Source organism: Spodoptera frugiperda, chromosome 26 (assembly GCF_023101765.2).
Source record: "Spodoptera frugiperda isolate SF20-4 chromosome 26, AGI-APGP_CSIRO_Sfru_2.0, whole genome shotgun sequence".
In the NCBI taxonomy this organism is placed as follows: Eukaryota; Metazoa; Arthropoda; class Insecta; order Lepidoptera; family Noctuidae; genus Spodoptera; species Spodoptera frugiperda.
In genome coordinates this window covers 2,883,594-2,895,696 of record NC_064237.1, presented here as the reverse complement: position 1 = coordinate 2,895,696, position 12,103 = coordinate 2,883,594, and the positions used below count along the sequence as shown (strand labels likewise).

Genomic DNA, 12,103 nt, shown 5'->3' with positions numbered 1-12,103 from the left:
GAGGCTTTTTGCTCAATAAATACGCAACTTCTGGCGTCGGCAACAAAATGTTAATTAAAGAAAATTATCAATTTACCCGGTTCCATTGCTCAAATATATATTTTAGAAACTTTTGCGGTAACATTCTGAGATTAGTTATATTGAGGATTTGTAAATATGTATTTTGTTTTGGTTTTGACACAATGCTCTTCATTGAGTCCTTGCTTCCTAGACTTTCCTATATTCTATCTTAAGTATGTTCGTATGTGATCGAGAATACCTAGGACTATAATATGTATAACACCTATTTAGGAATTTTGTAAGGAATTTTGTAATAAAAATATCTATGCACTTAAATTATATAGATATATGTAGTTTACTCATGTTACTGTTTAGAGAGGTTAACACGACTGGTTTCAAGCCACGCTAGGGGTCTTTATCATGAGTAGCATACACGACATATTTGCTCCCGCTCCTAAACTTTAATTCGTTATGTCTATATTTATATTATAATAATAGATTTTTAATTTTCATGCGCCTTTATCGTTCCTATTTATAAATTAAATTCTAGAACCATTTAATAATTTATTATATGGATATTTCCATACTAAATATAGCAGTTTATATGCAAATTAAACCAATTTATTGTATAATACGTCGTAAATAATACATTCTCACATTATGTAATAATATTATTACTTTGTAATAACTACATATTATTTATTGTTTTCACTTATAGTAACTAATGTACCAATTAATATCTACATGATGTACAATAATTAACTTGTTTATTTTCCTTCAATATTGTTATTGAAATGCCTTAAGTAGTTTATATTAGGTTAGGTTTATATTAGTAGGTAGTATTTAGCTGTAAACATGTCCTAAAATTACTTAATATAACTAACTATACATAATTAGAGCTATAATTGCCAAATAAAATATAAATATTATGTATTTCTAAAATAAAATTAGCCTAAGTTAGGTACTCCTTAGTACATCAGCTACCTGCCAATAAGAGTGCTGCAAAAATCGGTTAAGTTATTTCAGAGATTAGCCAGAATAAACAAATAGAATAGAAAATGTTGTTTCGGAATATGTATAGTAAAAAACGCTCCAATTTTATTTATTAGGCTAGATCGAAGCTATAGTCTAAGTAGGTAACATATTAATAAAAACATTGTACGGTACTTAAATACTGAAACCTATTTAATATTTACATAGCTACAATACATTTACTAGGTAAGTACCCGTTTACTTTTTGTTACATAAAACCAGTCATCGGAAATAATCATCATTTCATTCATTTTCCTCAACCATCCGTTTATATTTCATTTTATTTCAATCATAGCTAAAGCTTCGTCTATTGTATGATTTTTATATAAAAACATAGTCTCGTTCTATTTTTAATTTCACGCTGTAACGGATAAATGGCATCAAATCGCCTATTGTAGGTAACAATATCAACGAGACTACAATGATTTAAAACGGGTTTCACAAAACTGGCGCTAAAAAGTTTAGGTTTAGTTTTTAAGCTATATTATTGGTTACCTAATAGTCGTAAAAGTACCGATTATTCGACTGCACTTCTTCAATTGTGTTTCCTATTTCTAATAACTCGGTGATAATGGAGGTAAAATAATAATGATGGTTTGATTTGACAACAGTCTCCTCCCAATTATTTACTTACAATTATATACTTTCCGTATGTTACAATTTCTATTATATCTCCTATATAATATATCTCCACTATATACCTTCACACCTTTCATCCCCGAAACAACCAAGGCGTAGGCAGAGGAGCACATTATGGCACGTAATGTCACTGTAACTTTTTTTGGGAAGACTGTTGCCCAGCAACCGGCACCGTAGCAACCCGTGCAGATATTATGAAACACAAACACGTGCAATGAACTATCCTAAAACCAGTAAATATTACATAAACTGACTCAATTACTGAGGGCTTTAAGTACTTGGCCAAAGATTAGGAACGATAGAACGAACATAGAAAGGAAAGAGCTGATAATGATTTCGAGGCACTTTAACTGATAACAACATAGTTAAGTTTCTATGATGATATCATACTTTACTGATTCATTTGTTGTACCTAAGTACTATTATGACATGTGTACTTAGCGTAATATTTAAGTGATAAAAAAATATGGTGTTTGACCTCAACGTAAAACGTAGTTGCTGATACTCTTGTCCTGTGCTCTTGTCATACTGAGTCGTACTAGGTCTATCACAGAACACTACCTCAATCTTTTTGTCTTCGCTTAATTCATCTTCGATTCCAATAGTAAATTTTACCATAAAATATAACCCTATTTGGAAATTTATTGCTATTTAAAGCTCTAATAAAATATTGTAAGACGAGATGCTATCAAAACAACAAAATTTATATAAACTTAATGTAATAAACATAAGTTATGGTGAGGGTGCGGATTTGAAACTTACCACCGGCAAGTACCAATGTGAATTATTCCAAATGATATTTAATTTCTAAGATTATTTAAACACTACTGTCAAACGGTGAAGTAAAACATCGTGAGGAAACCTGGGACTATAATTTCTAATTACGTAAAAGTTAGAAATTGCCAACCCGCAAAAAGCAAGCGTGGTTAATAATGCTCAAACCTTCTCCATGTAAGAAGAGTCCTTTGGTCAGCAGTGGCCACTAATAGGCTGTTGTGGAATGTATAAACATAATCACCGAATTAACGAGAGAAAGTTATTAGGCATAATATTTTGATCTGTGTTATCTACGCAAAAAGAGCTACATAAAAAATTACAGTAACGTTTTTAACATTTAACCCAAAACTTGAGGTAATAATAATAAACCTAAAAAGCTAATTAATTTAAAAGCCTCCATGTCCTTTGAACTTGGCTAATTATAATTGTTGTCACATGCAGAGCCCTCTGTAATTAAGTTCCCCAAGTGACCGTGTTCTGAGACATATGTTTTTAATTACCAGCCTCTTTCACGGTACGGTAAAGACGTATAAAATGCGTCTAGTTGTTATGGAATCATTAATTATTATGTTCAGATTACTGTTACGAACTTACGAAGTACCTATGTTGGTCATGCTTAATATTAAATAGTTTTAAATATCGGAATGCACGTAGGTATGTATTTGGGGGTTATGTGCGTATGTAACTATTAAGGTTATTTTTCGCCAGAAATGTGCTATATACGTTTCTGTGGGTGCATTTGGCTTCCACCAATCATATTCATTGGTACATATAGCTTAAACTCTGGTTAAAACGGACACAGCTTAGCTATGTTTTTTAAATAAAAAGATGAGTGCTATGGATGGCTTCCCTACTATCGCATCGGTGGAAACGGTCACATAGTTTCACAGCTTAACTACATAACACATCTTTGGTTGTAAAGCACCCTTAAAGAACTCGTGTCTGGCTTCAAAATGAATGAAATTGGGTGTGTTACGCAAGCAGGTAGATATTTTTTATGATTAATTTTGATCGAAGTGTTTGCTATGCTATAGTAGTCCTCTCATAAGCAGGTGCCATGAGGGATTGGTGTAGTCAGTTGAATAAATGTTTTCAGTTGAGTTAGTGATAAAGTGATATCATGGCAGGTAACTATTTCAAATTGTTCGTGATCCTAATATATTATTGTGCAAGTTACCCATAGTAAAAAGAACGAGTATCAATTCTTATTTGTGATTATGATTAATGTCGTTTTACATCAATAAAAATAAAAACAAAATAATTAAAAACAATCCCACAAATATTTACAAGTATTTTCAAGTCGTTCATTCATTAAAACCAAACTTCTAAGGGCGCAATTTTTTTCCTTCACAAAAACAAAAACGTGTAAACCCAGCAAAAACTTCATAATCTTAAAAAGCTGTTGAAAAGTTAACGAAACTCTTTATTTGCAAACGCCGAAACGTAACAAAAACACCCGGAAACCTATTGAAAGATACAAAAGAATGAAAGAATTTAAGTGCGAAGGGTCCTCACTTAAATTTAGGGACGAAGCACCTGCTACCTGGTCGACGGCCGACCTATGACTAACTTCACGTCGGTTCCAAGTTTAAATTCAAACTTTTTTTGACAGAAGCAAGATGGACGCTTTGTTTGAAATGATTACTTTATGGTTTTATGCAATCTGTGCCTTTAAAAGAGCGGCAAAAAAATATGAATGAATGAATGTTATTCGTTTAACTTGAAATTTTTCGCAATGAAACAAACTAAATTATGATATGACCATTTTATCGATTATTTTATACAAACAAACTCTTTCATATAAAATTGTGTAAGCAAATATTTTGTATCGAGCCACAAAGTATTGTATAACAGTCCTTGGGTATCGACAAAGACGTTATTGTGTTTACAGTGAAGTTAAATATTTAAATCGAATTGGGTCAACTACGGAAACTTTATCGGGTTGCCCTCTTTTTACTTCTTTTATTAAATATTTAACGGTTTTGCTTATCAATAACAATGCTCAACATACAAACGTACTCACTAATAATGTCTGTTATTAGGCCACAGTAACAGAAATCTTATTAATTTTAATTGACTACGTCTTCTTAGAAATTCGACTGCTTAGCACGAATTAAATTTTTTGTCTTCCTCTTTTTTAGTTTATTCGTAGCATTAAGTTGAGTCTATACTCTGTTTAGTACAAGCATGGTATTAGGCCCCTAGTCTACTCCATTAAACATGAGAATAGTAATAAGTATAGCCACAGCCAGCAAAGTTAGACGGGAAGGTAAAATATCTGTACTACAAATCGTGGGTCATGCTTTCATTAATATGACGTTTCAAAAGTGCCTAATTTAGGATTAATTGAAATAAATGACTTTGACTTTCAGTTACATAGAATATAGTAGTTACACAGTTGCGTAGCTTAGAAAAATCAACTCAAGAGAATTATAACTCCTGAAAGAGAAATTCTGTACAATATTGACGCATTCTAAAATTATGAGACAGTTTTGCGTGACCATTCCACCACATAAAGAAAAATTAATTGTCACTCAAACAAAATATTCCGACAAAGTAATACCTATGTAATAACATTTAATTACTATCCGTACTCGCCTTACAACTAGCTTTTTTACAGAAAACAAGTCACAATCAATTAAAAGTCAACTCTCTATAAATTCAATGCTGACAAATTGTCTGCCAATATGGCGCCCATTATAGGCGTTCCATTACAATAATGACAGCGATCGTTTAATTAAATTGTTTCCTTTTTTAAAATATCTCAAGTATCTTCGACGGCATCTTATCGAAGAGTTATTGCGTTGTGGATTGCGAAGGGCGAATATTATAATGTCCGGGTGGCCAGTTCGTTGTGCGATATTTTTTTTTATTATATTCGAAAATGGAAAGAGTATCCGTTTCACAGATAAAATTTATTTATTATATTGTACTGTATTTTTTTATGTTATTGTCTAGGGAAGGTCATTTTACAATATTTTATTTGTTCACTTTGATGATTGCGATTTGAAATGCGGTTTTCCAATTAGATTTGGGAGTTGTATGGTACACAAACATGATTCTAACTTAATTTTTTGAGTTGTGTTGTTCAGTTCAGAATGCTATGTATATTTCGTATGACTTTGCCCGCTTAGAAAAAATACTTGTACCTACACAATCTAAAAACTGAAAAACCTTGTGTACGTAAATCAATATGACAAAATGACAACGGAATGGAATCCTGAAATAAAAATGTCGGACATTCAATTGTTTCCCGCTAAAAATTCAAAGCAAGGTCCAATTTCAAATTTAGAAATCGTCCGGTTGCCTGCAACTACGTTCGGCAAAATGGCGACAAAAAAGGTTGTAACAACTTCGTGGAACTACACATACGTAGCCAGGGATCATTTCTAAATATATTTTGTAAACTGAAATCTGACGTAGGACGGAGGAATATTTTTAAACTTTCACTTCAATATAATATCTGTTATCTAAAAACTGAGTGCATAACAAAAAGATCTTGTTTAAATATTTTCGTTTGAGAAACCGACACAAGGTCTGTAGATCATGTGTGTTATTGTTAATTTACGTCATACTGTGATGAAACTTGCTTCTAGTTTAGCACTCCTTGCGTCTTAGGAACTTTCGCCTCATTATTAAGTTTCAAACTATTATTAATAAAGGTTTTACTAAGTTGTAAGTTAGATAGTTTATAGATATTGAGTCTGTAACGGTATGAGACACTGTATTGATAAAATTAGCTTTTCTCGATAGAAGATATAATATTTTGCCTTACAAGCAAATTATTGTAGCTTGACATATTTATAGTCGTATTCAAAGTTCATTTTACGTTGTAAATACGTCAATATGTAGGTATGTATTAAAATATATGACTAAGAGATAGAATTTATCTAGAACGGTTCGTTCAGGACATTTGAAAATAGGGTAAAGTATATACCTGGTAACGCAAGTGTAATGTATTTTATTAATTTGTACTCAATTTAAAAACTTTCACTAACATAATTATGTTCCAAAAACCTCAATCGGAAATGCAGAGAATCATGTAACGATCGCAGAACAGTGAGCATTACCTAACGACTAACTCTCAAAGCAGCGAAGTTCTAAGACAAAGTTTAGCCTCGTTCGCTGGCAATGTCCAATAAATTAAATGAATGATCGATCATGGCACAGTTGTCGGCACACTCGGCGCCGCCAGCATGTTCGAGCTGTCGTAAATCAATCCGCGCCACTAACACGAACATTGCGAAAGAATCAATAATAACCTTAAAACCCAATGCACCTATACTAAACTTAACAATTCAAATCAAGTTATTACCGTGTCTCCAGTATTTATCTGAGAGTTCACGTCACAACAAATCTGACTCGTGAATGCGTATGCCAAACAATCCTATCTTATCAAATCAAATGATTGTGCAAACGAGAACAGTTTATCATCGCGCGCGTCGGTCCGGGCCGGGCTACTGCGAGGTCTACGGTCACAGCAGCCCTACCATTTACCACGTTGTTGCAGGCCGCATTCAACACTCCGACGCCGCACCGAGTGAACGTCGGGAAGGAAGCGACTCACGTAACTATCGTTAGTGAATAGAGTGCGCGTAGTCGATCGTGACGTGCAATGCCCAGGGCCCAGTGCGCCCCGCTACCCCTAACAGGGCTATGGATACCCTCATCGACAAGTTCAAGAGGGAGCAAAGCGGTCTACGACGCTCCAGATCCGTCCGCGCTTCCCTACGACTGATCGGCAACCGCTGGCGGTCCAAGGACGAGGATACCACAGATGATATCGACAAGATCAAAGGCAACGGAATCTTATTCACGAAGCCGACGATCTGGACGGAGAAGGAGTACGACGTCGCATACACGGGTATTGAAGGAACGTACAAACCAAAGACACCTGCCATGGCGAAACGGAAGCCGGAACCGCCTAAACAGAGGAAGAAGAGTGGAGACATCGACTTAAGTCTGAAGCCGCAGCGGCCGAGGAAAGTGGAAAAAAAGTTTAGTGACTTGTTTTCAAATAAAAAACAAAAGAGTGTGTCAGCTAAGGAACTCATAGTGCCAGAGAAAATACCACCGAAAGCAGCTGCCATCTTACACATACACTCGCCGGAGAATGACAAAACCAAGAAGAAGTTGAAAGGGATGGGAAAATCGGAGTCTGCAAAATCTATGACTGAGTTGATGACTCACAAGCGCGTGCGGCGGGGCTCGGAGAGTGATATGTGCCCGAACCAATCCCGTGGTTGTGTGAACCCTGCGTTTGTGTACAGTACGCCGCCGAAGGACAGGAAAATGCCGCTGTCTCCCACGGCGTTTTTGAGTACGTATATTACATTTTCATTTGCTACTTATTGTTGTAAGATTGCCGCCACAGAGTCTAATTTAAGACTAAAAGTTAGTCAACAATCTTGTCAGTTTGTCACATCTTGTGAGACGTCCTCTCCCCTCTGTAAGTTTGCTTAGGCTGTTGGAAAACTCATTGTGTACAACAATCGTTGTGAAGTGTCACTAAATATAATATGTACTTAGCACGGTACACTTGTACTTGTGATTAAGAGCTATCAGTTTAGTACTCGACATTATAATATAGTTATTAATTACGTTGCATAATGTAACTTGTTCTCATTTTATAACATTCATAGGGTTGTTTCTGACGCGATTGTACTTCACTTCTTTCAGAGGCACCTGAAAAATAATACGGAATAGGTTGATTATCTAGTCTTATATACTAATGGACTATTCTGTGTTTCTAATCAAACATAATATCTGGTACATAATGATATTATAATGCATGTATAAAACAAATGCATTTACAGCCGTTCTCAGAGTCATTTAATGGTTACTTAAACTATTCCTTAGTAACAATAATTGTTTTCCGAAAACAATTGCTAAGGACTCGGTTAAGTAACCATTAAATAACTCTGAGTACGGCGATAAAACTTTTACAATTATTTTCTTCTTGTGTCAGGTTCATACATGAATGGAAAAATTGCATTTGCCCTTCAGCCATAAATGATATCCAAACATGCCTTAAAGGCTTTACGTTACGAACAACCGAAGCAAATGCGTCATAATTTAGTAACTCCCTAAATATCACTAACTGTTTAATAAAGCTATCTACGTCAAACTTGACCTGAATATTTAAATCTTGATTTGCTTTTAAAACTCTTTAGCATTACCACCAATTAACAGACTCTTTAGTATTTCTAAATTAACAGATTAAAACGTTTTATTTGACATTTTCGTTACGCAAGTTAAACGGTATACGAGTATAATGCTCATAAAATTTATTATTTCCGCTGTTTCGTAACAAACTTGCTAAAAATTATGACTATGCGAACACGCGCTAAATACTTTTTAATCCTCACACATTTTATTTACTTTAACAAAGAAATCTCCCGTATTAATAACAAATATGTAATTATAAACATTCGCAATGGTTTCTTCTCCGTTTTAGAAGAGATCTTTGCTCAACAATGGATACGTTTTTAAAGTGGGGAAAATGATCCAATTACTCCTCTCGCCTAGAATGAGGCCAAACATAGTGTCAGACTCTTACTGACCAAAAACCACCCCGTTCGTACTCCTGCTCTTTGAGCCGGAGCGGAGCCCCGGTAAACCGCTAGACAGTCCTAATCAGCCCTACTGGGACCTATCTGCGGTGGTCTGATAGGTCTTTGAGACGCGCGCAGAACGCGACATGCCGTGGCAGTGGCACTTAAAAGCTGTTGAAGATGATAATGAATAAACATTACCTAATAAGCTATGCCTAAATGTTCAATTAATAATACGTAATCTAAACTATAATTTAGATAATAATAAGATAATGAAGTCAACACAAATGCATTTGCTTATCTATCTAGAATAAAAGCGCGGGCGGGGTGGATAGGACTAGAGGACTTAATGCAAAAACAGTAATACATGTCAGAATCGCAAGTAGGTGTATCAATATCGTAATTTTAAACGCAAACAGGTTTCTAAACAAACTGGTAATCCGTTTTGTTCGCTCGATTAGTAGTTGAGTCGCTGCTGTTTTTAAAATTCAACCGTCATAATATATTATTGATACTAATCATCACCATCAGTCGGAAGACGTCCACTGTTGAACAAAGACTTCTAGTAGTCCTCCACGTAGAACGACAAGCGTATTGATATTAATAACAAAGGCTTAGTCTATTCTTATTATGCCATATTTATATCACAGTTTCTCCACATTTCTATAGAAATATACCTCCCGTGGCCTATATATCCGCCCAGTTGATTGCCAATAGTGCATGCCCTTCCAAGTTCAGAAACATATTGCCTTAAAAGCACCTTTAAAATTATTATTTTTATGATAACAAAAAAGAAAAAGAATAAATAAACGAATAGTGCAGTCTTTATCTCATCATTACATAATAATAAATGGCCACGTATGTCCCAAATACTTATTTTTTAAATATTTTTTTCTTCTCAACACATTTCTTTAAGCAGCTTAAGCAATCAATAAAAAAAATATTTGCAATAACAAATCCTCCTTGCTAAACTCATTAACCTTGACCAATAATTTAAACTGAAATTAATTCCATTCATGTCAAATGCTTTTTGTTAGGATAACGATCTGGCCGAAGTTGCCAGTAATCTAGGTTTATATTTAAATTAACCAAAGATTAGTGGAAGATGGCCGAAATCTCCGGCTTGTTAGTCGTTGTTATCCGACAATAATTAAACAATAAACTTTGATCTTTGTGCTAATTCTTAAGACCGGATTTAAGTGCTTTTCAGCGGTTCTTCGTTCGTCCGTTTTGGATTGCGAGAATACGCTTATGATATTTTTGAAATAATGTTATAATTTTAATCTGTTTCTATAATATTTTATTTATTATTTTTTTCCTACTAAACTATAATAAATGTCTTTATTGGGTAAATGATATTTATGCCTACCTGGTTAGATTAATATTTTCACGGTTAACTCTGAAGGTCCCTCTGTAACTCGAAACGAGTAGAGCTTTTCTCTTTAAAAATACGCGAGTTATCCGTGATTTTTAGTGAATCCTTGATCTAATTAAATTCTAATTTCAAGTTTTAAAAAATACACATTTAGAAAGCTTATCATTCTAACTTTCAAACATGGAACCATAAAAAAAGAAAACAAATAAAAAAATATAATGTACATAAAAATGCTTTTAACAGAAATTGCACGGAGTTCAATGGCGCGGAACGAAACGCCCGCACAAACAAACAGATGCGGATGTTCTTTATTCTCGTGTATTGCTTAATCAAAAACCACCATAAAGGGTGAAATGGGAGAACACAAGTAATCTACAGCCATTCAAATAACCCCTCTGTTTATTTCCCAGTTCAAACGAGAACCACGAATATGCAGGAAATAAGGATATTCAATTGACTACCAATCTATTAGGTAGAATATCTCATAGATCTTTTTTTTCCTATTTCCTCTTATAATTGTGTTTTTAAAGTAATACTAATTATTTTTTAGTCCGTAGTCCGTAGTAATTATCCATAGTTATAACTTTTTGACAATGTTACTCAACTAATTTCAACTTCACCAGGGACCTATAAATGTGAACAAATAGCGCCGCAACCTTTTTAATAAACCTCACGATGTTCCTCATAAAACTGAATTTGATTGTTTTAGGTTTCCATATAAATAAAGTACTATTTTCATTGATATTACAGCTACTGTAGGTACATTTTGTATCGAATAACACGCGTTGAGGTCGTGTCGTACGCGTGCATAATGCGTTGCACCTTTATACAATAAAAACTGATCGCCGTGAACGGATCATTAAGTACTGTTGCACTGTTGTAAGTGTTAAAGTGATGTGTTTTTTGGTACAAGCCATTATTACTTAACACCCGCGTAACTAGCCACCAATTAACTATTGTTTCGCAACCATAACGTATCTACTTATTCTTAACATTTACATTTTACTGTAGTTGTAAACCTAGTTAGAACTAGGCGTAGTTAGATACTGAGTCCAATTTACACTCACTTACTGCAAGTTATATAAAAAAATAATAATTATGATTTAGTTAAATATAATAAACTGCGTGGTGTTACGTAAAAGTATTTTATTTTCACTTAAAATTTCTAACACATTGAGTTCTATATTTTGAAAGCAAAATGTAATATTTAAACTAAATATGCATTTCATTTAAAACCAAAAAAAAACAATGCATATTATCTATTAGCACATCCTAAGTAGGTAGTGCTTTTATTAATATTATAAAATTTTATTTTTGAGTGGCGAAAATCATCTAATCACTTCTCCCGCCTTGGGCGAGGCGAGAGGGAATGTCAGATTCTTACTGACTAAAAACCACCCCGTTCCTACTCCTGCTTTTCGAGCCGGTAACCCGCTAGGCAGTCCGCAGATCTTATACACCTAAAGATCAAGTTCAAGTACACAATGGCACTTAAGATTAAAAACCAAAAAGCAACATGCATCAGAATGCTGGCGTCATTTTATCGAAATGCTCATTTTAACAAGACAATTTGTGTGGATATGATAATCCTAAGACGACATTGACCGATGACATTGTCATTACATTACATAATCAACTTGCATTCGTGCCTGATGCAAGCCTATGACATTTTATTTTAGGCCGTTACGAATGTTTTGATAACTTGATCACTTGAAAAGCTTATCAA

At 34.2% G+C, this 12,103-nt stretch overlaps 1 protein-coding gene across 6 annotated transcripts in view; it reads left to right on the top strand.

The window, feature by feature from the left end:
• Nucleotides 1-12,103, top strand: part of LOC118263955 (uncharacterized) — a 288,611-nt gene that overhangs the window by 244,032 nt on the left and 32,476 nt on the right. For 2 of the 6 annotated variants that reach the window (XM_050704743.1, XM_035576233.2), the window contains exon 2: nt 6,959-7,768. The exons of the other annotated variants lie outside the window; for them this stretch is intronic. In XM_050704743.1, coding sequence (XP_050560700.1) covers nt 7,105-7,768 — 664 coding nt within the window. In that variant the 5' untranslated portion in view covers nt 6,959-7,104. The remainder of the gene's footprint in view (nt 1-6,958; nt 7,769-12,103) is intronic. 6 annotated transcript variants of the gene reach the window in all.